This window comes from Cucurbita pepo, chromosome 3 (genome assembly GCF_057944985.1).
Source record: "Cucurbita pepo subsp. pepo isolate OVF chromosome 3, ASM5794498v1, whole genome shotgun sequence".
Taxonomy (NCBI): domain Eukaryota; kingdom Viridiplantae; phylum Streptophyta; class Magnoliopsida; order Cucurbitales; family Cucurbitaceae; genus Cucurbita; species Cucurbita pepo.
In genome coordinates, this window is record NC_141800.1 from 17,695,035 (window position 1) to 17,722,404 (window position 27,370).

General features: G+C 36.0%; 5 protein-coding genes and 1 non-coding gene across 10 annotated transcripts; 2 read left to right on the top strand and 4 right to left on the bottom strand.

The window, feature by feature from the left end:
• Positions 1-2,912, bottom strand: LOC111790462 (uncharacterized). Its single transcript, XM_023671363.2, has 2 exons — positions 2,432-2,912; positions 1-477 (listed from the first exon to the last, which is right to left on the bottom strand). Exons 1-2 carry the CDS (start codon positions 2,768-2,770, stop codon positions 355-357), a joined length of 462 nt encoding a protein of 153 aa, XP_023527131.2. The 5' UTR covers positions 2,771-2,912; the 3' UTR covers positions 1-354.
• Positions 2,913-4,604: 1,692 nt separating this feature from the next.
• LOC111790463 (chromo domain-containing protein LHP1) lies at positions 4,605-9,481 on the top strand. 4 transcript variants are annotated; one of them, XR_015420247.1, is made up of 9 exons: positions 4,605-4,689; positions 4,783-4,970; positions 5,232-5,257; positions 5,365-5,451; positions 5,558-6,235; positions 6,937-6,997; positions 7,080-7,256; positions 7,467-7,571; positions 8,514-8,717. XR_015420247.1 is itself a non-coding variant. In XM_023671364.2 (6 exons), exons 1-6 carry the CDS (start codon positions 4,623-4,625, stop codon positions 7,125-7,127), a joined length of 1,248 nt encoding a protein of 415 aa, XP_023527132.2. In that variant the 5' UTR covers positions 4,614-4,622; the 3' UTR covers positions 7,128-7,360. The 4 variants fall into 4 exon arrangements, 1 of the variants encoding a protein (XP_023527132.2); XR_015420246.1 differs by adding an exon at positions 9,343-9,481 and having other exon boundaries at positions 4,614-4,970; positions 8,514-8,582; XR_015420245.1 differs by having other exon boundaries at positions 4,614-4,970.
• On the bottom strand, positions 6,428-6,535 carry LOC111791916 (U6 spliceosomal RNA). The gene has a single exon (XR_002814705.1). It is a non-coding gene; the product is annotated as a U6 spliceosomal RNA (small nuclear RNA).
• Positions 9,482-9,719: 238 nt separating the features above from the next.
• Positions 9,720-13,123, bottom strand: LOC111790464 (pectinesterase 2). The gene is made up of 2 exons (XM_023671366.2): positions 12,256-13,123; positions 9,720-10,675 (listed from the first exon to the last, which is right to left on the bottom strand). Exons 1-2 carry the CDS (start codon positions 13,106-13,108, stop codon positions 9,999-10,001), a joined length of 1,530 nt encoding a protein of 509 aa, XP_023527134.2. The 5' UTR covers positions 13,109-13,123; the 3' UTR covers positions 9,720-9,998.
• A 5,078-nt stretch (positions 13,124-18,201) lies between these two features.
• Positions 18,202-21,816, bottom strand: LOC111790465 (protein GRAVITROPIC IN THE LIGHT 1). 2 transcript variants are annotated; one of them, XM_023671368.2, is made up of 4 exons: positions 21,732-21,814; positions 20,541-20,591; positions 20,336-20,390; positions 18,202-19,652 (listed from the first exon to the last, which is right to left on the bottom strand). In XM_023671368.2, the coding sequence occupies exon 4, from the start codon at positions 19,642-19,644 to the stop codon at positions 18,376-18,378; it is 1,269 nt and encodes a 422-aa protein (XP_023527136.2). In that variant the 5' UTR covers positions 19,645-19,652; positions 20,336-20,390; positions 20,541-20,591; positions 21,732-21,814; the 3' UTR covers positions 18,202-18,375. The 2 variants fall into 2 exon arrangements, with proteins under 2 accessions (XP_023527136.2, XP_023527135.2); XM_023671367.2 differs by lacking the exon at positions 20,336-20,390 and having other exon boundaries at positions 21,732-21,816.
• On the top strand, positions 21,784-27,097 carry GCP1 (glycoprotease 1). The gene is made up of 14 exons (XM_023671568.2): positions 21,784-21,877; positions 22,288-22,586; positions 22,679-22,723; positions 22,920-22,994; positions 23,089-23,185; positions 23,492-23,582; positions 23,740-23,789; positions 24,472-24,662; positions 24,812-24,897; positions 25,379-25,454; positions 25,526-25,609; positions 25,741-25,855; positions 26,359-26,447; positions 26,671-27,097. The coding sequence occupies exons 1-14, from the start codon at positions 21,871-21,873 to the stop codon at positions 26,800-26,802; spliced, it is 1,437 nt and encodes a 478-aa protein (XP_023527336.2). The 5' UTR covers positions 21,784-21,870; the 3' UTR covers positions 26,803-27,097.
• Positions 27,098-27,370: the final 273 nt, after the last annotated feature.

The window sequence follows — 27,370 nt, forward strand, 5'->3', positions numbered from 1 at the left end:
TATTCGATCAACAAAGTAATCCGAATCTTACTCTCCTTGTAGTAATTTCCACATATCAGGTCTAGTAGCTGGTTCTAAAAGGCGAGTCAATTAGATAAAATATCTACAACTACTGAAATCACTAAATCTAGTAACTAGTGGAACCACCCCTGCCTTCCATGAACCAATGGCCATGGAGGGTGAAGAAGATGGAAGCCATTAAGTTAGGTGCTATCAATTTTACAAGAAAACTTACCAGACAACACACTGAAGTAAGCCTAAAAATGCACCATCTACAAGAAGTTGAGCAAGTTTGCCTAAAAACACGTGAGCCAAAGAAGAGCCCAACAACCAGAAAGCTTGGGAATTTGGCGATCAGTTCTTCACAAAATGGCGAGTGAGCAATTTGCCAATCTCCAAGAAACCAACCTTTTCCCTTCCTTCAAATATGGCTTTAAGTTTATCGTCACAGTAAATCTCTCTTTTGTTGGTAGGATTCTGCAGGCAAAGACAGTGAAATATCTCATTATGCCATATAGCTTGGCTCATAGAAACCCACTAATCATCAACTAAAAATGCAATGCAGACAACCCTAACCTACAATATTTCAAATGGAAGAAACTTGTATGATATCATCACGGTTATGCTTTTATAATGCGTCTACTAGAAAGAGGTGTCTACATCGTTATAAGGAATGCTTTGTTCCCCTCTCCAACCGATGTGGGATCTCACAATCCACCTCCCTTGGGGCCAGTGTCCTCGTTGGTACACCGCCCAGTGTCTAGCTTTGATACCATTTGTAACCGTTCAAGCCCACCGTTAGCCTCACAATTTCAAGACGCGTATACTAGAGAGAGGTTTCTACACCCTTATAAGAAAGGTTGTGTTCCCTCTACAACTGATGTGAGATCTCACAGAATATGAAAAGGCATACAAAGAACATTCATAACTAGCTACATGAAAGGACCCCAATCCAAAAGAATAGCATATTCGAGCTTAACTCTCGTGCCCACGAACACATCATAGAGATCAATATCAAATATTTCTGAAAGTAAATATCAATTTCAACAATTTATGAAGTAATACTATATAATCCCTTTATCAAGTGTTTCAACCTTTTAAGAGCCAAGTATTCTTGTAGAAAAAAGAGGGGATTGTCAAGGTTTGGTAGCTTTGGATTTATCAGCTATCTATGACCATGGCCATGGGCTGGCTTCGATTTTTCAGGAATTTGTTGATAGCTCTATAAGAATTTATATAGACGTATAAACGCTTCATGTAATATTGTCAAGAGTCTATCATGTAGATATTCCAAGTCTAAACACTGAAATATTCTCAATTCTAAAGCTCCAAGAGATCTCTTGGATTTTGATTATTCACCCCAAAGAGTAGGAGAGAATAACAGAAGATTTCATTCAGACCAGCTTCATAGGGTCTATTTTAGCCTATTCGTGCTACTATTTTTGTGAGATAACACGTAGGTTAGATAGAGCAACAAAACATTCCTTATGACATGTGGAAACCTCTAGCTAACACACCCGTTTTAAAACCTTCAGGGGAAGATAAGTAAACACCCACAGAGGATAATATCTCCGCTAGTGGTGGTGGACTTGAGCTGTTACAAGTGGTACCAAAACCAAGCACTGGGCAGTGTGCTAGCCAGGACGCTGGCTCCCCAGAGAGGTGGATTGTGAGATCTCACATCCCTTGATTTCTTAAAGGTGTGTGGTACCAGAGCCAAGCACCGGGCGGTGTGCCAGCTAGGACGCTCGCTCCCAAGGGAGGTGAATTGTGAGATCTCACATCCCTTGATTTCTTAAGGGTGTGTGGTAACAGAGCCAAGCACCGAGCGGTGTGCCAACGAGGATGCTCGCTCTCAAGGGAGGTGGTTGGTGAGATCTCACATCCCTTGATTTCTGAAGGGTGTGTGGTATCAGCGCCAAGCACTGGGCAGTGCACTGCGCATTGTGCCCACGAGGACACTGCCCCCAATGGGGTGGATTGTGAGATCTCACATCCCTTGATTCCTCAAGAGTGTGGAACCTCTCACGTTGATGGAAACCTTGATGGAACGCCCAAAGAGGGCCTGGGCTGTTGCAATTTTTCTAATACCCCTAAAAATTGCTAGTTCGTGAGTTATAATCTTCCTAAACTCGAAGAAATTGCTACAAACTCTTAAACGGAGACAAGCCAGAAACCCATTTTTCATCAAGGTAAACGAGTTCCTAAATTTACTTGCAGCATGGGGAGAAGTAAAAAGGAAGCAGCGGAGACTAGTTTCGTTACTTGAAATCAGATTTCTCTTCTTATGGACTTCAGAATTAATAGATCGACCAAAGGATTCATCAAATATCGCGGACAACACCATTTCCCTAGAAACCACAACGGTTCTAGCCTACTCAACAATCTACGCGATCAAATACAGAGATAGCACTGGAAATAAGATAGAAACCTGAAGGTTATGGAGCTTGATATAGGACCAGATCTGCTTGACGGCGTCGGTGCGAGAAGCCTCCGATACACCCAAGAAATTGCCCAACGCTGGAGAAACCTGGAAGACTTTCAGTAACCCCGTCGGTCGAGTCATCTCCCTTTGAAATTTCGGCTTGGGTGCGGCTGCAGCCGCAACATCGGACCTCGGAGGAGTCTTCTCCTTCGGCTCAGCGTTCGACTTCGAGATCGTCTTCGATTTGACAGCGGTGGGGGGGACGGTAGCAGAAGATTTCGACGGAGCTAAGAGAGCCCTGCATCCTCTGAAAACCCTAATGCCATTGCTGAATCCAGACGACATTGTAGCTCGCTCGGATGTTGCAGTCGGTTTCCGGCGGAGGGTTCAGTGAGGAGAAGAATCAGAGAGAGTCGCGGGAAACGAAGGGACAATCCGCTCCAAAGTACGTAACATTTGGACAGCCTTTGGCCCACTTGTCCTTTGGAGAGAATTTATCGATAATTTTAATGAAATTATTTATGCTCAAATTTTTCTTCATTTTTTAAAATAGGGAAGCAATATAAAAGCAAGAGAAATAATAATAAAATATTAAAAAATAGCTCAAATTCATAGTTAACAGATATTGTCCGATCTAGCTCGTTACCTATCATCATCAACCTCGCGATTTTAAAATTGATCCGTCAGGGAGAGATTTACACACCCTTATAAAACATGTTTTGTTTTCCTCTCCAATCGATTTGGGGGCCAGCGTTCTCACTAGCCATAGCCCCGTGTTTGACTCTTATACCATTTGTAATAATCTAAACTCACGGCTAATAGATATTGTTCGTTTTGGCTTGTTACATGTCGTCGTCAATCTCACGATTTAAAAATGTGTATGTCAAGGAGAGATACACACTGATATGAACCAAGAGACATTCTCACGATTTTAAAATGTGTCTGTCAATGAGAGATTTACACACTGATATGAACCAAGAGACATCAATCATACAATATGTTTCAATGAAGATGTGAAGAAAATATTGTTGAAATTATCAAAAGATGTTTCAATTCATGCCACATTGAACAAGAATGAAGTTTCATGTGATAAATTTTGGGTGGATTACAATTTAGAGTTATTGTATTTTATTAATGTATTTTAAGAGTTTTTATTTACTTTAGGTTACAATTACATTCTGGTTTAATTATGACCATTAAGTATGAATGTTACAACTCTTGCAATGCCTTTAATGGTTTCATTTTGAGGCTATATAAAGTCAGGTATGTTGTATTTGTAGGAAGACTTAAAAAAATATAGAAAGAAGCATTTGTGCTTTTATTTCACAAATGGCTAAGTTTATTTGCAATTATATGTAGTTTAGGTTGCATGTAAAATCATTCAAGCTCGACTTGATCAATCTTGCTTGTGGAGTGATTCGAATCTCAAGCAAGTGTTCTTGCCTTGAGATATTTGATCAACAAGAATCATTCATGCTAGACATAATCGATCTTGCTTGTGGAGTGATTCGAATCTCAAACAATGTTCTTGCCTTGAGATATTCGATCAACAAGATAATCCGAATCTTATTCCCCTTGTATTGATTCATTATCTTATCACACACCCTTATAAGACATGTTTTGTTTCCCTCTCCAATCCATTTCGGGGCCAGCGTCCTCACTAGCCATAGTCCGGTGTTTGACTCTGATATGTAATAGTCTAAACTCACGGCTAATAAATATTGTTCGTTTTTTGCTTGTTACATGATGTTATCAGCGTCACAATTTTAAAACGCGTATGTTAGAGAGAGATTTTCACACATTTGTAAGGAATACTTATTCCCCCTTTTCAGCCGATGTGGGATCTCACACGACCTAAGTTATACGAGCTAGATTGAGTTGAATAGTCTGTGCTTACACCATGGAGTATCATTTGGTTTGATTCTATGTGCTAGTCTAAAGTCGATTTAGGATCTGAGCAGAGGGTAGGCATATCGAGAATGATAAGTTCGTAATTAAAATAAATAAGAATAATAATTAATTTTGATCACCTTATTTTAATTACATTCATAAAATTTAATTTTAATTTAGTTCCTAAATTAAAAGAAATTATGTCCAAATTATATGGATTTAATTTGTTTAGTTCTATAATTTTCTCACTTAATTTTGGATATAAATTGAAAAATAAAAAGAGAGGGAAAGGATGGATAAAACGAAAATGGGGAGAAGGAAGAAGATGGCGGCGGGAAGCTCTGAACCCGAGACAGTCACGCTTCCAATCTCTGGTATCACTGATTCCACTCACGTTAATGGAGATTCAGGTTTTTCCATCTTTAACGACAATGGAAATGAGCCTTTAATTGCATCTCCATATCCAGCTTCTTCAGTTCAGAACAGTTCTGTGCAAACTCCACCGGTCACCGATGAAGCCGGAGAAGTCAACGGAGGTGACGACGGAGATCGCGGAGAAATTAATGCTGCAGGTGATGTTTCTGCTTCTGAGCAAACGAAGCTCGATGAAGGCTTCTTCGAAGTCGAATCTATTCTGCGGAAAAGAGTTCGTAAGGTATTTTTTTCCTCTTCCGCCATTGTAGCTACTTGCTTTATTTTCTTAGAACTTGTAAGAATCAGCTTCTTCTATCGGTTTTTGTGTCTATGGAACGATACTAAAATGTGAGTTTCTTTCCGTGTTTATCGATTTCTTTTTGTCGTTACACTGAATGTGCACTATTATGGTATAGTACACTCGGATTTGTTGTTCAGGCGACAGTGTTTCTGTATCTCCTTTATTAATCTGATTTTAGTTTTACTTTTTGCGAATCCACAGGGACAGCTTCAGTACCTCGTCAAATGGTATGTACGATTTTGGTGTTTTTTCTTTTCGTTCATCATTCAGTTCTGATCTCTGTGATTTTTTCTTGATATACGTGAAAGTAGCTTTGATAATTTGTTTTTGACAGGCATGGCTGGCCAAAGACAGCCAATACATGGGAACCCTCGGACAATCTCCAATCGTGCTCTGAACTTCTTGATGAATTTGAAGAAAGGTTCTCGCACCTATTCAACTATTTTTCACATTTTCAAGCAGCAAATGTATGACAATGGAAGTGTAATTCGAACTTCACATCCTAATTCCGTGTTCATCTTTTGTAGCTCGCGATCAGGAAAGCAGCGGAAGCGCAAGCGCAAGGTTGGAGGCGTCGAAAATCAATCTCGTGAGAAAGAACGGCATCACAATTTAGCTACAAATAATGTCACGGATATAGTTATCAGTACTGTGGATGATTGTATATCGGCCGCTCCTTTGAACATAAAAATCCATTGTGATCTTCCCACTCCTCAAGCACCTATAGATGTTGAAAATGGTCATATGGAAGGGACATTTTATGGAAGTAGAAAGAGAGACGATCATGATCTGAAACTCAGTGAGCTCAAGGCAGCAATGTCTGCCAATATGGTTGACTCTGATAAAAAAGCCGTGGCTTCTAACGATCTCGTCCTTGTTTATGATGTTTCCAAGGTCGATTGCGTGGTGGGTTCCAATCAGGAAAGTCACTCCATTGGAGCCAAGAGAAGGAAATCTAGTAGGGTGAAAAGGTTCGCTAAGGATGCAGCCTTGTCTGAAGACTCCGAACAAGGATTAAAACGAAATGCATCGACTCTAAGCATTGAGCCGACTGATCGAAACGAAGAATTGGAACTCGAGAATCCTAGTTTGTCAGGCCACTCCAGAAAAGTATCTGATATCACAAGGATTATCAAGCCTGTTGGCTATTCAGTTTCAGTATCAAATGGCATTCCAGATGTGACCGTCACCTTCTTGGTTCTGAGGTTTGTTGTACAACACCAACTACTCTTCCTTTGTATTGTCGAGTATTACTCTCTCTATTTAATAGTCATTTGGCGTAAACCTTAATTTGAAACAACATTAGCCCGTTACGAATTGTCGTCAGCCTCACGATTTCCACACTCTCAAGGAATGTTTCGTTCTCCTCTCCAACCAATGTAGGATCTCACAATATAAAAAATTTGGACGATTTCTCGATTTGTGTCTGCCATCCTTGCACAGAGGTCATGCTCATCTTCTCTATATAGTTCCAATTTTATCATATGTCTCAAGGCGTGGAAAACTCTCCCTAGTAAACGCGTTTTAAAACTGTGAGGCTGACGGCGATACGTAACAAGCCAAAGCGGACAATATCTGCTAGCGGTGGGCTTGAGCTGTTACAAATGGTATCAGAGCAGCACACCGGGTAGTGTGCTAGCAAGGATGCTGAACCTCCAAAGGAGATGGATTGTGAAACCCCACATCGGTTGGAGAGCGGAATGAACCATTTCTTATAAGGGTGTGGAAACCTCTCCCTAACAAGCGCGTTTTAGAACCTTGATGAAAAGTCGAGAAGCTATTCTCCATCTCTCTCCATTTGCTTATCTATACATTTTATTGACATTACCATAAAAACAGCCAAAGTTACAAGCTCTGGCCATCATTTCGTTTAAAACAATTGGATCTTTTTCTTCTTTGCATGCAGGTGCGATGGAAAAGAACTGACGGTGAGTAACAAATTTCTCAAGACTAACAATCCACATCTGGTAATTGATCATATTTTAGCTAACATATTTATCTTATTTGGTTTTTGACCTGCTCGCACTTACAACTACTCTCTCACTGCAGTTGATTAACTTCTATGAGCAACATCTCCGATATAATCCAACATCATGAAAGAGCTGCATGTGTTTCTGGCCTCCATCATCATCTTCATGGTTTGCAAGCTGTAATTTTGTAGCTTTAGGACATTCAATGGAATACAACATGAATTCTTCGTAATTTTTTCAAGAAATCTGTTAAGAGGTGATCAAACCATTTTCTTGCTCCGTTTTCTTTCTGTATGAGGACGAATGGGAAAGTCATATTATTTTTGGATATTGAAGATCCAATAAAAAATTTCAAGGACTTGGTAAATCCAATTATGAACATCTATGCCTCCTGTGCTTGAGGTAGACTAAATAATCGTTTACTAAAATTGTTATCCATTTCTCTTACCATCCTTCCAACGGGAAGGTTCTACAGGTTTTTTTCACTGTTGCAATTCACTATTCAACTGATCTTATCTGCTATCCTGATGCTGAGTGTTGAAGGAGCTACGGGATGATGCTTCTTTATCAGGTTTCTTACTGAACTTTCTTGGTTCCATTTATTTATTTTATCAAGTTGGACGCTTTTGGACTTCCAACTGCTCCCTCAAATGAAAAATCTTAATCCCTTGGAATTTTGCATATTATTTATCCGCAGCTCACCTATGATATCATTCAATACATTTATATTTAACTAAATGTCATTATCAAACTTCATTGAATATTAACAAAAAAAAAATGTAAAACAATTGGATCCCTTCTTATGTTTCTTTGATTATTCGTCCCATTCTTCTGATTTGGTGTTAGCTCTCCACAATTGTATGATATTGGCCACTTTGAACATAAACTCTCGTGTCTTTACTTTTGATTTCTCCAAGCCTCGTACCAATGAAAATAGTGTTCTTGACTTATCAACCCATGATCAAACTCTTCATTAGTAGATGCACAGACTAGACCAACCCACAAAGATACAATAGCGCCTTTCTATTGCTCTCAATTGTTTAAGTGATTAGTTACTCATTCAGCTTGATACAGGTTGCTCGGGTTGGCATCCAATCCTACCTATATTGTCGATATCACAATAAAAAAAACTGTAATTCTGTAGCCCTCATCATTGATCAACTAATATTTTGACCTTCGTAAACGCATTAAAAGGGTCAGGTTTATCCAAAGTCATCTCCTATCACCAAAAAAATAGCCTTTCTTCCTCAATATCACTCATCTGCAGCCCAGATTCTGATTCAGACAGAGCTAATGGGACATACTGCAGGGCCATCACCTATTGTACCTTGCATCATAGTTGGATTTCTGGGGATGATAATATTTTGGCCAACTCTTCTATCCATCTGGGAGAGTGTAGAGTCTCTACTTGAACTGGGTACTTGGGTTGCAGTAATTCTTCTTTTCCTCTTACTACTCGTACACTTGCTTTCTTTTTTCTTTCCTGTTCTTCATGTTTCGTCCACTTTTGCAGTTCACCATAACAGCACCCCTGGCTATGATTCTGATGGATTCGGTTTCGGGTCAGGAACATTGTTTCTAGGTCTTCTCTTCCTCGTCCTCTATAATTTGTTGTAATCTTGGTCTAGTATTAGCAAACTGTAGTTTCTTCTTAGCACTTCCACCTCTGCTTTCGTATACATATTCGGTAGCCTTTCCAAAAAGTCAAAAAGTTTAAATCCATCCTCCCTGTGTCTATGTATCTATGTGTCGATTAAAACGAAAATGTTCATGTTCATTTTTAGCTATATAATATGAATATGAATGTTATCTTGCCTGACTCATTCGGTTAAATGCTTGAGTACTCCCACCCACATGTTAAACTCTAAGAAAACATGTATTTTGTTAATGGATTGTGTTTTTTATATATGATCTATAAGTCGTACTAACTTGAGTATAGGTGTATATTCTCGTCAAAGGTTCGTGTGCTCTCACCCAAATATTGAACACCCAAGAAAACTTCGTACTAACTCGAGTATAGGTGTATATTCTCATCAAAGGTTTGTGTGCTCTCACCCAAATATTGAACACCAAAGAAAAGTTCGTACTATATAGGTGTATATTCTCATCAAAGGTTCATGTGCTCTCACCCAAATATTGAACACCGAAGAAAAATTCATTTCGTTAATTGACTGTTCTTTTCATTGCATTTGAACATATTAGGTTATGAATCTCTATTCTCCGCTATGTTTTCGAGCTATGAGATTATAAACGATCCTATCAAGAACACTAACCTCTTTAGTTGCTCAATTTGAAGTTGGATTTCATGACTAACATGAAACTTGCTCATTTGAATTGAACAGTCCATCAAGCTCTAGATGTTGAATTCAATAAGCCAAGGGCAATGCAAGGCATCTGATCACAGTTTTGGACGCAATAAGAATAAAAGATAGGGCCGTAGTTTATACTCTGCTTTGGAGCTGGGTGAAATCCTTGAAACTGAAATCCATCTGATTTTGATTTACATTTAAATGGACGTAATTCCAATTTTACTGGAGAAAAAAATAGGAATTTCAGTTTAATTAATTAATTGTTTTGTTATTTTCCATAAATCTTATTCCACGTTGCAATTTAAGCAGATTTTAAGGTTCATTTCAGTATAGCTATAATATTATATTACCACCAAATCATGATAATTGAGATTAAACCAACTAATTCATAAAAAATAAAAACAGACAAATAATTCAAACTATAATATTTCATTTATTTAAAATACTTGCATTGAAATACAAATACAATACTATAATATATATATACGTATATATATATTATATATACCGTAATTTCTCAAACCCAACCATTTTAGATCGGTTTTCCAGAGACGAAAAGAAAAAAAAAAGAAAAAAGAAAAAAATTCTTAAGGAGAAACTTGCTTTATCGAAATATAAGTTTACAAATAACGATTATTAAGATTTAAGAATACATACAAAATAGTAAGCAGAGTAAAACGGCAGCGTTTCTAGAGGCCGGCGGCGAAAGGCACGCCGGTACTCGGTAACCAAGATCCACCGGCGATGAAATTCCCGACGGTGAACTTGGAGGCCTCCGTCGCACTGGTAATTACACGATAGCCCTTCCATTTCACTCGATTCGCCGTCGAAGCTCCCGGACCGGTATTCATATATTCGCCGTAATAGAGTGTATTTAGGGCAAAATTACCGCTCCATTCTAGCCACCCGGCCGGACTGATGAACCCGCCGATCGACGATTTCATTATAACTGTCCGCGAGTACTGCCGCCACGGCCGGCCTAAATAGGCTTTGACGCCGCTGAGGCCGCCGGCGGACGTGATTCGGGAATTGTGGATCGAGATTCCGGTGTTCTGATTCGGATCTGATCGGCCCTGGGCGGTGACTGTGATAGTCCTATTCGGAGGATCACGGGCGATGATGTTACAATCTTGGAGTACGACGGCGGCGTTGCCGAAGATGAAATCGACAGTGCCGTAAATGTCGCATTGTTTGTAGAATTGGCGTTCGGCGTAGACGTAGAGAGTATCTTGATAGCCTTCGAAGCCACAGCGATAGAAGACCGACAGGTCAGACCCCGATCGGAGCGCCACCGCCTGGTGGTTCGCCGCTCCGGCAGTGTTTCTGAAGGTTATATCTCGCGCGATAAAGCCATCTCCATCAACGGCTACGATATCACCGACACCCACAATTAATTAATACAATAAAACAAATTTAAATAAATAAATAAACAAAAAGCATACCCTTAATTAAAAGATGATCATAGTATTGGTTCCTAAATTCAAAAATATTATATTTAAATTATTTAACTTTTAATAATTTTTTTTTTTTAGTGTTTCATATTGTTTTTTTAAATCTTTCCCATGTAAAATAAATTATTGTTTTATTTTTAATTTATTAAAATCTATTTTGTGTAATTTAAAATATACCCACTAATTTCAGTAATTAAGAAATAAATTAAAATAAAACATTTTTTATATCTCAATTTCTATATAATTAATAAAATAAACTTTATATTTATAAAAAGGAACAATGAATTTCAGGGGTCATCATCCTATTTAATACTATTCATGTGACTTAAAGAACATGATAACAAATAAAAAAAGACAAATTATAAAATATATTTATTTTTTAAATGTTAGCAAATAATTCAAATAAAAACACAGAAAAAAAAAGTTGGAAATTAATAATTACACATAAATATTATTTTAGATGAAAACTACAAACAAACCACCATCAAAATCTCTATAAAAAAAAAAAAAAAAAGTCCAATTTCACACATCACAAAAGTTGTAAAGTTTTAAATTAATTTAATTTGGTCACTTTCTTGCTTTATAAGCAAAATTCAAATAATTTTATAGATTCTATTAATTATTTTTAATATATAGTAAAATAATTAGAAACTTTGGTCCCATTAAATTACCCACCAACCAACCAAGCTACTTAATATTCGTCGTATCATATAATTCTATAACATGCCACATGAAACTCCAATCAAAATATGGCCCTATTTCCCTTTAATTTCCCACTAATAATAATTCACACAAAATGCCACGTCATATATATATTTCTTTAATTTCTATAAACCCCAAGCCATATTTTAGGAAATCCATTATGGGTTCACTTTTTATATTAATTCTACCTTACTATAAAAAAAAAATACATTATTTTTTGCTACATATTATTCATTTATTTGAGTAACAACAAATAAAATTATATCATATTACAATTTTTTTAATTTTCCATTGTTAATAATATAATGTAGAAAGGCTTTATTTATTTATTTTTAAACTAAAAGTACTATGTTATTTGGCTTAATTATTAATTACCATTAAATATAGGGATTAAAGTCACAAGAGTTCATTTAATTCAACCAAAATTAATTATATTATAGGGATAATTCAACTTTATTATTAATTAGCAAAATTTACCAATTTACCCAAAATAGGTTTCTTGATTTTCTATTGGTCGCCGATTAACGTTAAATTATAATAAATAAGCAATAAATTGACATTTTAATTAATGAATAAAGTCAGCTTAAGTGACCTTATCAAAGGCTTTAGGTACATTTAACCCTTTTTTTTTTAATTATTATGAAAAAAAAATTAAATATTCTCACATTTATTCTATTATTTAATTAATTAAACTCGTTTTTCAATTAAATTCTAATTTTTTAAATATTTTGCTTAAATTAATAACTTTATAAAAAGATTTTAGAAAAGCTTATAAGGAGAGATAGAGACATACCAACGGTGGCGGATCTAAACGTGGTGAAACCGCCGCCGACACTTCTACTTCCGGTGATGACAGTTTTTCCGATTCCGTCGCCGATCAACATAAGATTCTTAGCATTAATCTCAAGGTTTTCACTATAAACCCCCGCCTTCACATATATTACAAATCGCCCGCCGCCTTTCGCAGCGGCGACCGCCTCCTTCACCGTCTTAAAATTCCCAGACCCGTCCTTCGCCACCACCACGTCCGCACTCGGAGACCCCGACTGCAGCAGTTTCCGGTCACCGGGCCTAACCCACGTCGGAAACCCCTCCGTCATAGTTGGCTCAAACCCCTGGGGTGACGCTGGCTTATTCACAGACAACCCATCGCTAATGAGCTTGGAAACATTATTGCTCGTCAATGGGTAGCCGAAGGCCGAAACCCCGAGCTCCTGGAGGCTGTTCCGGCAGGTGTCGAGGGCGGTGAGGGAGGCGCTGAGCCAAGTCTGGGCGTCGACGGAGGAGCAGCGGTCGGCGGAGCGGTTGAGACGGGAAATGATTTGATTGTAGAGGTCAACGCAGTCGGTCAATGCTGATTTTTCTCGGCCATTGTGGCATTTTGGGCCGAGAGACAGCGCGGTTTTTTGGGCCGAAACGGCGCCGTCGAGTGCCGTTTCGACCAAGAGTTTAAGGAAATGGGATTTAGTGGCGATTGGGGAATGTTTGGCGGTGGCTTTGGCTTTGATAAATTGCTCGCATGGAGCTGGATATGGTGTTTGGCTACACCAATTTTTTAATTCTTTTTCGGAATAACTAAAAATGGCGGCCGGAAAATTAAGAACAACAAGAACAATAAGGATCCAACGGCTATGAATCACTGCCATTTTCTTTAGCTGTGGGTTTTTTGGAGCTTTGGATTCCCTTTTAATAGGAAAACAGAGACAAATAAAGTTAATAATTTTAAATTATTTTAATTATAAATTAATTTTGTCCCTTTCCTCATTACTCATTTAGACCCGATCCAGGTTCGGGTTTGCCACATTTTAAGAAAAGTCATATGTCTTAGTAATATGCAACCACGTGTACGAGATGTCACGTACGTTGTCTGAAGTAAATTTCAGTGGTTAAAATAGTCGTTTCAAAAATTTAGATATTAAGATGAAGCAAAAACGATAAAATCGGATTTAACGAGTCAAAAATCATTTATCGAATAATAAATAATAATAATTATGAAATATTGTCTTTAAAAAATGATATATTTTAAAGTTAAATTGAGTATATTTATTGGCTGCTGTAGCGCGGGTTTAATTATATCCATATCATTTGATTTGACATTTCCATGGGAATTGAAGTTGTGCGTTTCAACTTGCTTAATTGCTTTATATTTATAATTAATTTACTTTAATTATATTATTAAAATATTTTAATTATGACAGTATTAAAATTATTATTTTACCTTATTAAAGTATTATATTATAAAATTTTTAAAATATAATAATAATAATAAATAAATAAATATATATATATTTTTCAGGCTTTGTATTGTAATTGAATTACTCTTCGTGTGTTGCATGCATGGAAATTGCAGCCTTTATGACGAGTTGTCAATGGCAAAGACTTTTTTAGCCAAGGATAATAATTTTATTTTTTATTAGTTTAATAATAATAATTATTATTATAAAAAAAAGGAGGAATATTCAATCATGCTGTTGTATTGCTTTCTAGCTTGGGTAGGTTTATAGATATAGATCCATAGGAAATTAAAAGAGGTTTATTGGAAATATCTAGGGGCCTCGGGTATCGGGTAATGGGTACGACTCGAATCTAAAAAATCGGTGTTAATTTGTTTGGATTTTTTTAACGAATATTGATTTCACTACCTATTTAAATTCAGAGTCGTTCGGTGGAGAAAAAATGAAAATTTTAATATTGAAAATGAAATTTAAATTAAATGTGCTAATAATTAATTTAGTTTTATTTTGTTCATGAGTTTGAGTACATTGATTTATAGATAGGTATAGGTTCGTACTTTCGGTTCAGTACTAATTAAAAATTTTAATTTTATTTAAATAAAATTTTAAAAAATTATAGATTAGTTTTTAGGTAATTTTTTAATTTATTCGTATTTAAAATTGAATTTGATAAATGTGCTAAATAGCTTAAATTTCCTGTAATAACTTTTGGTTTTATTTTTTTTTTTTTATAATTATATTTTAATCGATTTGAAATATTTTGTTTTATTTCATTTTTGTAATCTTTTTTCGTTAAAAGTCAAAGAAATTATAATTACATTGACTTGTTAAGTATACAAATTTGAAACATGATGTAAAGGGATTGAATTTAATGATTTATTTGGAAATTTTAGTGTAATTAAGAAATTTCAAATAAAAATAATTTAAAATAGGGGTTTATTTTTCTACCCATGACATTTCAACTGATACAGTCTCGTATTTAATATTAAAAATAAATTGTTCGGGACGGGTTTGGTGTTGAAGACGGAGTGGGGATTCGTTTCCCATTCCCATCTCGTCCCCTACCGAAGGCACAAATTAAATCTTCGGCTTTTACTTCCTAATTGGTCAAATTAGGATTTTTTTTGCTTTGATCATGTCGAGGACTTGCAAGACCCCGACCCGTGGAGAATTTTGCCATACCTACCTACAAATGAAGAAACTAATATCGTTGAATTATATGGTTGGCTAATTTATTACGATAAATAATTTTAAAAAAATGATACTTATTCATACGATATGTCACATCATAAAATTCAAATATCAAACATTTACAAGTCACAGAAAACTCTATTTAGGTTATTCAGACTGACATGACAAAAAATGATCAAACTGAATCAATTTTTTTTTCCGAAAATTCAATCTGACTTAAATCGATTAAAATTATTTGGGTTATCGGGTCATATAAACACGGCAGGTATAAAATGTACGTGAAATCGGGACCCATTTAAAAGAAAAATAAAAAAAGATTTAACTTTATTTAACATAAAAATAAATAAACACACTCACATGACATCAATTAATGAGGATTGAAAGGGGGAAATTAGGATAAACTAATGCATGTGATGGCTAAAGAGGCAGTTAGGCCATTATTTCATTTCTGGGAGAGAGATAAGCTTGTGTCCATTATTATAAGATAGCACCAAATTATTCAAGCCTACCTGATACAATTAAAGTGGCTATTTATGGACCATTTTTTAGGACTTCTAAGGAACAAAATAAATAAAAATTATGAAAATTACATCATACCAACCATACCATATCTCCATCGATACGAGCGGAAAAAAGAAAAGTCATAAGAACTTATACTCAAAATGGATAATATCATATTATTATAGAGGATCGTTGTTTTTATATATTTTTTAATTTAAAAACAAGTTTGAATTGTTTTAAAACGGTAGTTTAAATTATATTAAATCGTAATGAAATATAGCAAAATAACACGTTTTTATAGCGTTGTCAATCAATTCTAAATTCCGATTGAAAATACAAAATTTCAAAGTATAATATTAATTCTCTAAATTTATCATATATATATATATATATATATATATATATATATATATATTAATTAATTTGTGATCGTGACTTTTTTTAGAAGGTAAATGAAAAAAAAAAGTGTTAATTTATAAAAATTTTAATGTGAAATTTTTGGCATAAAATCATTTAAAATTTAGATTTTATGTTCCATTTACTAGAAATTCCTCCATTATTATTATTATTATTTTGGAAAAAAAAAATATTTTTCTTAAGCATTTTTTTTCTTATTTAAAATCATATTTAAATTCTAAATTAAAATTCAAAATCAAAATTAAGTTTTAAAACGATTTGTTTTCTTTGCTTTGTTTTTTCTTTTAAATAAATAATAAAACAATAAAATTATTAGTGTGATATTGTTTATAAACTTAATTTTAACAAATTAAAAAAATAAAAAAATTATTAAATAGGGTAAAGAAAATCTGGACTCATAATTTTCGAACCGTTTATATTTTTTTATTATAAAGTTATTATCATAATATTTGTCACGTTTTTAAAACGCAATCGTAAAGTTGAAGATATGATCGGAGGATAGTACAATATAATTAATTTTTGCCGTACATTTTATGCCAAATTAATGACTTAGACAACTACTAATACATCATATTATATCAATGCCGTAGATGTCAAATTTAATTTGACTGAAAATTAGGTATAAACGAGATAGATACATTGAAGTATCTACCTATTCAATGTAAGTGACGTACTATTTTAAGCATTAATATGGTATTGTCACTACACTTGTGGCGATCGCTGCCTTCATATTATCTCTAGTCTTGCCAACTCTTGTGAAATTATCCACTTTAGGCACGAGGCGGTGGCTTAAGGAATACACGTGTACTCACACCTTAGAGCACGTATACTCAAACTTGGCTACCTCTCCGCAACAAGGTCATCCCCTCATAAGGACGTGCGTTGCGCTCAACTTAGCACTTGGCCGACACTTGTCTTGTCTTGAGTCCCGACTTTTATGCTTGCAACTATTGACACTATTCATCTGATATAAATGGTTATTTGAAAGACACTCTACCGTTGAATAAAGAAAGGTTCAAAAAATAATAATAATTAAAAAAAATTAAAATACTAAAAAAGAATAATTGGAAAATTTAAAATTAACATTTTTTAGTCGTTATCGTTCTTTAATAAATAAATAGATAACATGAATAAATTTGGTTGTCCTTGCACAAACAAAAATATATATAAATAATAAAGTTTTCAAAGTAAATATAAATATTGGTATAAATGATAAAGTTTTGGTGGGCCCGTTTTCTCAAAGTACATTTTTACCCTTCGGCCTACCTATACTAACTTTACGACTTGTCGTTAGTTTTGTCGCATCACAAATAAAATTTTCGCATTTCCATCGTTTTGTTTGACTTGTATATACAGAGCGACACCGACGAATTGTCGTAACGTAACTCACAAGCAACTAAAAAAAGTGGTTGCTAAAATGATTTTTTTTTTTTTATATATTTACAGAAATTCTTTTATTTCTCAGCAACAACTACCAAAATGCCCTTCCCTTAGATGAACCCGGTTCGATTGGCCCAGGCTGGGGTTAGGGAAGCCAGAACCGAAATAAGAAACTTAAAACGACGTCGCTTTGAGCGTACGCTCTACGTGGAGGCGGCCTGGCAGCTAGCCGGGATGTTGGTTGGAGAGAAGTATACGGCGGAAGATGCTCGGGTGTGGATTAGCGCCGCCGTGGCTAACCATCGGAGTTGTTCGGATGGCGTGGAAGAGGCCGGCTCTGCGGCGAATGGGAATAACTTGACCGTGTTGCTGACCGAAGCTCTGCATTTATGAGATAAGATTGCTGACGTGGAGGAGCCGAATGGAATGCACCTGCTCCCCACGTTGCAATTATCATTTGATATTCCAACTTATTTATTTTTGTTATATTTTGTTTTTTTAAAATTACTTTTATACTTTCAATTTTATTTTTAAATTTTTAAAATTATAAATTTAATCTCTAATTATATATATATATATATTTATATATTTATGTATTTATGGTAGAGTTTACCACATAAAATTTAAATTTAATATTCCTATTGAATCAAACTTGTAATTTAATCTTTTAAATTACCAGTAAATTAGATAAATTAGAAAAAAAAAAAAGCGACATCAGACAACGTGACATTGTTTAGAAGTTGAATATTGTAAAAATAATAAAATGATTCCATTGTCGAGAGTTGATCTACAGCGGAATATAATAAAAGCTTATCACTGATCTAGTTTTAAAATATAATTTAGATTATTTTTTTTATTACCATAAATTAATAGTTAAAAAAAACTTATAATTTTTTTTAATTGAAAAAAAAGAGAGATTTTTAGAAGCTTGACAAAATTTTGGCCAAGTAAAATTTAACTCCCTGCTTTTGAAACATGAATACATTACATCGTGCAAGCAGGCGTCGACACCTTGATGGAGAGGGGCAAGGCCTAAACAGTTCTTTCACCAGATAACCCAACAAACAGCAGAACAGCAAAATAACAGCTCTATATATTACAACAAACAGATAAAACCTGTATTAAACAAATACATAAAGGCCTACATTCTTTTCGGATCGATGCACAACCTTCTCGAAATGTTTGTTTGTTTATTCAGCAACCCTGACGCCCGAGAGATAAACTCGACTCTGAATTATCGTTCCTCCGATCAGGAAACCTGGCATCACCATCAAGCCAACTTTCGGTTTCGGGTCGTTCTCGCCTACGATCAGATTTTTCACCACGCTATCCATATACACCTCGGAGAATTCATTCCCTCTTTTAACCTGGAATACCTTTACAGTTGGATCAAAGGAATAAGCCAAGCTGTGCAGGAGCCAGATTGCCTTGGCCAGTTTAAGAAAAACCTGATAGAAAGGGGTTCTTGGATGTCCACCCCCTACCACATGGTTTCTTTGATCTAAATTTCCAAAGAATGAGGCCTCCATCTTAGAATGGACCACTAGTAGATACTTGCTCCTGCAAAATTGACCAAAAATGGAGTCTGGATTTTGGCCAAGCATGTCTAATGGATCCATGTCCTTCAATGAAAGAAATTGCCGGAAGAAATCCTCTTTGGTGAGTGCATGATTGTCCGCTTTGATTGAGAAACTTTCATGTTGAAAGCCACAAAACATTCTCTGGCATATGTGGGACTCAAATGCATATTTCTTGTGAGCTCTTTTTGAATATACAACGTTGGATTCAACCGAGTTAGCAGCAGCGTCGAGGTCCCAGCCAGCTGCTTTCATCATGTTAATCAAAGGCTTCGAAAAATCGTGAATGGCCTTAAAAGCGCCTTCCACGGCTGATATAAACAAATCAGGTGTCAAGTTCACAGGAAAATCTCCATTTTCATCTACAGAACCTTGTGATTCTTTCATTGATAACCCTCGAAGTTTGAGGTTCTTTTCCAGTTTTACCTTCTTCTGGTTTGCCTCCTCAATCTGATGCTGTAACTGAAGAATCTCAGAATCTTTGTTCTGAATTTCGGACTGAAATTTCTTGACCATAACCTCATAGGTTTTCAGAAGGCTTTGTTGTTCTTGGATCTCCGCAGCTAAGCGCGAGTCCTGTGGTGAAACACATACCGGTTTGGGGTTGTTTTCGCGATAAAAGTGTTTGATCTCGGATAGTTTCTTCAGCTCAGAAATTACAAGTTTATCAGCAACTTGAATTTTTTCAGGATCATATGGTGTATGAGCACCTTGGAGCTGGATATAAGCAGACTTAAGGGAAGAAATGTTAACAAAAAGGTTTGATATAAGGCCTTCCACAGCTTCGGGTTTCTGGTTCATGGCCTCTTCCATGGGTTGTGGGTGAACCTTCTGGCTATTGCTCTCACGGAGTTGGTTATCTTTTGCTCCAGTCAATAGCATAGTTACTTCTGAAAATGGGAGGAATTATATCAGAGACGTCTGAAGATGGAAATACAATGAACTTCCTTCATATAACAGGGAGGTCCAGGCATAATGAACACAAGAATGCTTGTGTTTCTCGGAGGTGTAGATGAAATAGTGTGTAACAGCCCCAGCCTACCGCTAGCATATATTGTTCTCTTTGGTCTTTCCCTCACGGTTATTAAAATGCGTCTGCTAGGGAGAAGTTTCACACCCTTATAAAGAATGTTTCGTTCTCCTCCTTAACCAATGTGGGATCTCACAATCACCCCCTTCGGGGCCAGCGTCCCCGCTGGCACTCATTTCTCTCTCCCTATCTGGGTCCCGAAGGGGGTGGATTGTGAGATCCTACATTAGTTGGGGAGGATAACCAAACATTCTTCATAATGCGTGTAGAAACCTCTCCCTAGTAGACGCATTTTAAAAACCTTGAGGGGAAGCCGTAGAAACCCCTCCTTAGCAAACGCGTTTTAAAAATCTTGAGGGGAAGCCCGAAAAGAAAAGTCCAAAGAGGATAATATCGGCTAGCGGTGAACTTTGGCTGTTACAAAGTGTATCCACACATTTGCAAATGTACTTCAAGCAAGAAATGCGAATATTTTATTCCTTCCAGACGATGGTTAAAAAACAATGCCGTCTAGATTTTATGCATGCATAAACTAAACCATACATTAAGATTTCGTAAGCTGCCAAGTCCATCAGTAAACCATCGCTTTATATGCCTACTGTACCATGAGATTTTTATCAATGTTAGCGACTGATAGCACGTCATAAAGCAACTCTCTCAGCCACCTCCAACCGGCTGATTTATCTTTTTACAGAATAAGAAAACTAGCATAAATATTGGAAAGAAAAGAATGGCATGATCGACCTACCTATAAAATTGGCATCATTAAGGTACCCTGGCAAACACCATAAGCTTCCACCTACAAACAGGAGCAGAGAACTCAATTTATCAGGAAGAAGAGGAATCAATTCTTGAATTATATGTGAGAATCTGGATGCAATTTATGCCGAGTTCCAGAATAAACAGTATATTAGAGCATATTTCTCCAATTAAATTTTCTTCATTAAGCTATCGAGTCAGTGGGTAACATTACACATAATGAAAAATTTTAAAACAAAGCCTGCTGATTAGAGGTGAAAAGGGGTTTTGTTTCATGTCAAGGAAAAATGTCAAACGCAACAAAAAGCATAGTTAATTCCTTTACACATTAGCCTCAATACGTGTAACAGCCCAAGCCCAAGCCCACTGCTAACAAATATTGTCTTCTTTAGGCTTTTCCTTTTGAGCTTCCCCTCAAGGTTTTTAAAACGCGCTTACTAAGGAAAGGTTTCCAAACCCCTATAAAGAATGCTTCGTTCTCCTCCCCAACTGATGTGAGATCTCACAATACGCTTAACCAAAATAGCTCCAGTGATATCCCCTAGACTATTAAATACTACAACAATTCTAACACACAGAAAATAACAGCTTGATCATCTATCTCACAATTTTCCTTTGCATGTGGAGAGAATTAGCTGGGGCAGTGGTGAAGGAGTTAGAACAATTTACGGATCGTCCCGGTGCCTTAATCAGCTCCCAAAGCCTCTTATCTCAATACATTTCCAGTGTAGAACCTCTTGTTAAAGTACAAATGTTGCATAAACATCTTCACTGATCTTGTGAATAATAGTGTAGATCCCCACAGGTAAAATAAATCTCAACGCATATTTCTCATAATTGGATAGTTTGACCTCCAACTATCATCTGTTGAGCCAAAATTTCCAGTTCCCAATCAATCATACACAAACCAACCCAAAATTAGCATTACCACCAATCTTCGGCATACCAAATTTCTAACTAATTCATTAGCCCCGCAGAACACAAGAACGAGAACAGAGAACAAAAGAACAAAATTCAACATTTCCATCCACTTTAAAACCCTAAATCTCAACAGACTCTTGAAATCAGCTACGTTGAATCAAACACATCAAAAAAGACAAACTAAAAATCAAAAGTAACTCCATGCAGCGATAAACCATAAGACTTTGGACATCTAAAGAGTAAAGAAAGAGAGCCTTACGGAGCTTGCAGTGATCGGGAAGTCGCCGGAAAGTTGACGAAAATGTGAAGAACCTGAAACGGGGGAACCGCGCGCGAAGAAAGCTCTCTCTTTCTGTGCCCTTCAGCTTGGTAAAGAAAAGGAAAAGAAAAAGGCATCGATGAAGGGTAATTTCGTCTTTCCACTATGTCTTCTTTTCAAGTCTTCTAAAAATTCTCTTTCCATTCAAAACGCGCCATAAAATTTTAATTAGTATCCCAAAATAATGGGTGTAATTTTTAATTCTTTTAATTATTGGTTAAATTATGCTAAAAAATTAGTTAAATTAAAAAAACCCTTAAATTTATTTAATTTTTTATTGTTGTAATTATAGGTATATCAATGATTAAACAATTACTTTTTATTAAGTTAATTAATTAAAATATAATTGTTTTAAAGTTTAAGGTCTAAAATTAATCCACCATTTATAATTAGGAATTAAAATTAAAAAAAAAAAAATGAAACGCTCCATTTATAATTTTGATATTTAAAAATCGAAAAATAAAAATCAATATATTCGTCTCCTTCGACCTTCCAGACTTTCAGAAGCGCTGCTGCTCCGCGGGAATGGCATTTTCTTCATCACTTTCCCGCTTAAACCTTATCCCAAAACCTTCACTTCCGTACGCGCTTAATACTTTGAAATCACTGAACTTCCACAAGCTACTACGAATCAATGGGATTCGACCAGGTATATCATCAAATGATTCAGCTGCCCGATTTTCTGCTTTGAAAATGACTAGCTCTGCTGGAATCCACACTCAAATTTCAAGGCCGCAAGACGATTTGATTGTTCTTGGCATCGAAACGAGCTGCGATGATACCGCGGCTGCCATTGTAAGCTATAGACCTTGCTTTACTTTGCGTATTTTCGAGCGAGTGTTTTTTACTGTTGTAAACGTGAATTCTGGTTTTTATGATGCTTTTAGGTAAAGGGAAATGGCGAAATTCTTAGCCAAGTTATAGTTTCTCAGGTATTTATCTTTAAGTTAATATCAATGAATCTCCCTTTTCCCAGGAGTTTTTGCACATTTGTAATGTTAGGTTTCATTATACTTGGAACGAGTTTCGAATTTTTTAGTCAAACATGTTGATAATTTTGTCTATTTGGAGTTATTTAGTTATTTCTTGCAGTACATTTTTGTCTAAATTTATCCTTGCCACATCAAGGCAGAGCTGCTTGCTCGTTATGGAGGTGTTGCTCCTAAAATGGCAGAAGAAGCGCATGCACAAGCGATTGACAAGGTCATGATTGCAAGGCATACTAAATGATGAATTTCCATATCTTCTTTATTTACTCTCACGTAGGTTTCAATTCCTTTTTGTCTGTCGACTACAGGTGGTGCAGGAAACAATGGAAAAGGCTAACTTAACAGAAAGGGATTTATCGGCAGTTGCTGTAACCATTGGCCCTGGTTTGAGCCTCTGCCTCCGTGGTAATTTGCAGGATTCCCCCTTAGGGTTTAAGCCTAAGTTATCTGTCTGCTTTGTGCTGTTGCAAACCCATCTGTTTTATCTCTTTATTAGCACTGTTAAACAAATATGTAAGATATATGTATCAATGCTTATGTTCACACGAATATGGTTCTTAGGCTAGTAGCCATGGAACGAATCACTATTCACTAATCATAACATAGACGTACGGAATCAGTTCAGCTTCTTTCTATCTTTAATTATACAAGTGAAGATTTATCTTTATTAGGAGATTCTTAGGACTTATTCTCCATGCAATTGAAATGCAGTTGGTGTGCAGAAGGCCCGGAAAATTGCTGGTAGCTTTAGTCTACCAATTGTTGGGGTGCATCACATGGAGGCTCATGCTCTGGTGGCTAGGTATGCATATCAAATTATCAATGCAAATTAGATCTGGGTTGGCTCATATTTGTTAATTTGTTTACTGTCAGAGGATGAATTTTTGGTTTGGTTTGGTTTGGTTTGTACTTCCTGGCGGGATACTTTTCTGATTAAAACATTCTTCTTTCCTCTGTAGATTAGTTGAACGGGAGTTGCAATTTCCTTTCATGGCACTGCTCATTTCTGGTAAGACTTTATATTCTCCTATACATTCTCCATTCACATTTATTTTTCATCCTTCCTTCATTTTCCTTACACACATGCAAATTGTATTTTCATTTCCCGTGTCTAGATGTGTAAAAACAGAAAAGAGATAGAGAGTGCAAATTTCTGGATTAATGTATTTTTAAATTGCTTGATCTTTTCCAACTTTTTGTTTCAAAATTTTAGGGTCTTTTATAATTTGATGCATCTCAAATCCAATTATGAAATGCTATGCAGGAGGTAAAACTTCTAAAGTCGTTAACATTTAGGTTCAGTTCTTTTTATTGATAGCATTATATTTAAATGGTCGAGCGCTGTCATTGCTATCTCATTAATTGTAAGTACATTATTTGAACTATTTCAATAAATTTTGAGCAATGGAGTGGGTTGAACTTCAGTTTCATGAATAGAATTGGTGTTTCATGAGTGCGATGCATAAGGGGAAAAGTATTACAAACTACTACATTTTTAATCAACTGTGATGGAGAGAACGAACACTGCATCTTTTTCATGACTGTAGAGGTAAAGTTTGTCTGGTTTATTCTGCTCATTGTGGAGTATAGTATTCGGTCTTCTAGGAGGTGTTATTAAGATGACTCAAGATGATTTTCGAGCTTTTGACAAGGACTTCAAAGAATAGAAAATTAATGTCTATCCATTCTAGGGGGACACAACTTACTTGTTCTCGCCCAAGATCTTGGCCAATACATACAACTTGGAACAACAATAGACGATGCGATTGGGGAGGCATATGACAAGACTGCCAAATGGCTTGGTCTTGATCTTAGGAAGAGCGGTGGGCCGGCTATAGAGGAGCTTGCCAGAGAGGGGGATCCAAAATCAATTAAGTTCTCAGTAATTTTTCTAATTCAACGTGTTGTTTGTCATTGCATTTGCATATCCTTATTTTATTGGTAGTGAATAGACATGAGATACAATTAGTAAGCATATATTTCTGTGTTGGCAAGTATGTATATTAAGTTTTCAAATATTTATCTCTATAGACTCCAATGAAGCAACATAAAGATTGCAACTTCTCTTATGCGGGGCTGAAGACTCAAGTCAGGCTGACTATTGAATCCAGAAACATGTATGTATTTATCTGGAATGTACTTCTTCATCCTTTCTAATAACAATGTCATCAGCAAGAATCACATATAATCTTTGAGCTTCAAATAACCTAACCATGTTGTTGGAGTTGTGGCAAAATCTATACAAAAATGAAAATCCAAATATAGTTTTGATGTAAAGGGCCAGACATAGTTAATATTTATTTTGAAGGCATGATGTTTTAAAGGTCTATTAGATTTGAAGTATTGATGTATATACCCGGTTTTAAGTAACTCATGCTATTAATTTCACAATGTAATATCTGAGCACTTGGGTCATTTGTTTGTATAGTTTATTTCCAGTACTACAGTTCCGTCAGATTGGTAAGACTGGGCTGATGGTTATCCTGTCTGAGAAGCTTATTACAGAGTTTTCACGTGTTGAAAGTTTCTGCTTTGACATTTTTAAGAGCAATAGGTTTTTTTTCTCAGTTCTTTGATGAATGTACATAACGTGTGCAGTGATGCAAAAATTCCTCTTTCTTCTGCAAGCAGCCAAGACAGGAGTGTGAGGGCTGATATTGCTGCCTCTTTTCAGGTATCCATCAGTCTGTATGGACTAATCTTGTACCGTTACGTCAATTGATCCTTGTGTTAAATTTATTGCAGCGTGTTGCAGTACGGCATCTAGAGGAAAGGTGTGAACGAGCAATTGAATGGGCATTGAAGATTGAACCATCCATAAAACATTTGGTAAAATGAGCTGCTCAACATCTTTTATTCCCTTCGCATTACTCCCAATGCATCTTACATTTTCATTTTCTTGCCAGTGAGCTGTACACATTGTTGAAACGAGGAATTCATCTTGTGTTTTTCCTATGCAGGTAGTCTCAGGAGGTGTTGCATCAAATAAGTACGTTAGGGCTCAACTTACTGAGGTTGTCAGGAAGAAGGGCCTGCAGCTTGTCTGCCCTCCTCCCAGTCTCTGCACTGATAATGGTATATTTCCTTTTGCTCAACTTGGATAAATTCATGTCTATTAGAGTAATTGACCATTTATGTAACAACCCAAGCTCACCACCAACAGATATTGTCATTTTTAGGCTTTTCCTTTCAGGCTTTCCCTCAAAGTTTTTAAAACGTGTTTGCTAGGAAGTGGTTTCCACACCTTTATAAAGAATGATTTGTTCCCCTCTCCAACAGATATGAGATCTCTAAATTTAAAACCTGAACTCGGACATAAAAAATGTAGGTTGACCATAGTTTAAAAATGATTAATGTTGATGACTTATTTTAAGCTCCAAGTACGTTTGTCGGTGTGTTTATGGGAGATGTAGAGAGCTTTCCTTAACAAAGTAGCAGATTTTCTTGTGCAAAATATTTGGCCTGCTTAATATACAACGGTTTTGTTGACCATTTCTGGTGCAATCTTATTTAAATAAGTTCGCACACCGTATCGTATGCGTATTAGGACACCAATCTCTTTTAATTGTGTTGCCAAGGTGTAATGGTGGCTTGGACGGGCCTCGAGCATTATCGCATTGGGAGATTTGATCCTCCACCACCAGCCGATGAACCCGAAGATACTTTGGTATGGTTCTAATCTTCACTGTAACCCTCTTGCCCCTTGATTAAAATAGGAACAAGTGAAGCCATCACATGTTTGGGTTTTACTACTAAGCTTAGAAAAAGAATACTTTGTCCAAAGTTATTCAAAGGGCCTGATGAATATTCTAGTTTATGATGACAGCATCTTTCTTTTATTTTATGGTTTTTTATCCTTCTCAAGTCTACATATTCAATTTTGTATCCAGTACGACGTGCGACCGAGGTGGCCATTGGGAGAAGAATACATTGAGGGAAGGAGTATAGCTCGCTCGCTAAGAACAGCCCGAATCCATCCATCTCTTACGTCTATCATCCAGGCATCTCTACAGCAACAATAGTAGCCATAGCTTCAGTTTCCAACTCAAAGGAATTTGCATCTCTTCTTACCTACGAGATTTCTCAGGAAACAAACGGAATCATACCGGAGTTCTAATTTCCCAACCATCAACGTGGTACTACCATCACTTGATGCCTTCAGTTAAATTATTGGGCGAGTTTGGTTGTTTTCATGAGATATGACATCAATATGTTATGTTATTTATTGATTCATTTGTATCATATTAACATATATTAACAAGTCTCATACACGAGAACCTTCAAAAGAAGAAATACATGTGGATCATCGCTAAGTTATGCTCAGATAGTCAATTATTAGGTAATCTTTCCATTCCTTTCGATATGGGTTTTGTGATATGGGTTTTGTGTAGTTATGAATGGTATTCAAAAATCTAACCTTTCAAATCATTTTGCCGTAAGAAAAGCATAAATTTTGTTGCAAGAGATGGTATATGTTGAGAAAGAAAACAATATAAATCACTATTAGCCATGGTGATTTTCCTATGCATTTTTTTTATAACTGCAAAATAGTGGAGGGAATTTTGAAAGGCAGTGGATATCCTAGCCACA

Bases quoted from the DNA above. Each gene is read 5' to 3' on its own strand.
- LOC111790464 (XM_023671366.2), bottom strand. From the start codon at position 13,108: ATGGCAGTGATTCATAGCCGTTGGATCCTTATTGTTCTTGTTGTTCTT. The intron at 10,676-12,255 runs GTATGTCTCTAT...GTGATATCGTAG, and splicing joins GTTTAGATCCGCCACCGTTG to CCGTTGATGGAGATGGCTTT.
- LOC111790462 (XM_023671363.2), bottom strand. From the start codon at position 2,770: ATGTCGTCTGGATTCAGCAATGGCATTAGGGTTTTCAGAGGATGCAGG. The intron at 478-2,431 runs GTTTCTATCTTA...CTTTGCCTGCAG, and splicing joins TCAAGCTCCATAACCTTCAG to AATCCTACCAACAAAAGAGA.
- LOC111790463 (XM_023671364.2), top strand. From the start codon at position 4,623: ATGGGGAGAAGGAAGAAGATGGCGGCGGGAAGCTCTGAACCCGAGACA. The intron at 4,971-5,231 runs GTATTTTTTTCC...GCGAATCCACAG, and splicing joins TGCGGAAAAGAGTTCGTAAG to GGACAGCTTCAGTACCTCGT. The intron at 6,236-6,936 runs GTTTGTTGTACA...CTTTGCATGCAG, and splicing joins GTCACCTTCTTGGTTCTGAG to GTGCGATGGAAAAGAACTGA.
- GCP1 (XM_023671568.2), top strand. The intron at 22,587-22,678 runs GTAAGCTATAGA...TGATGCTTTTAG, and splicing joins ATGATACCGCGGCTGCCATT to GTAAAGGGAAATGGCGAAAT. The intron at 23,186-23,491 runs GTAATTTGCAGG...ATTGAAATGCAG, and splicing joins TTTGAGCCTCTGCCTCCGTG to TTGGTGTGCAGAAGGCCCGG.
- LOC111790465 (XM_023671367.2), bottom strand. From the start codon at position 19,644: ATGCTATTGACTGGAGCAAAAGATAACCAACTCCGTGAGAGCAATAGC.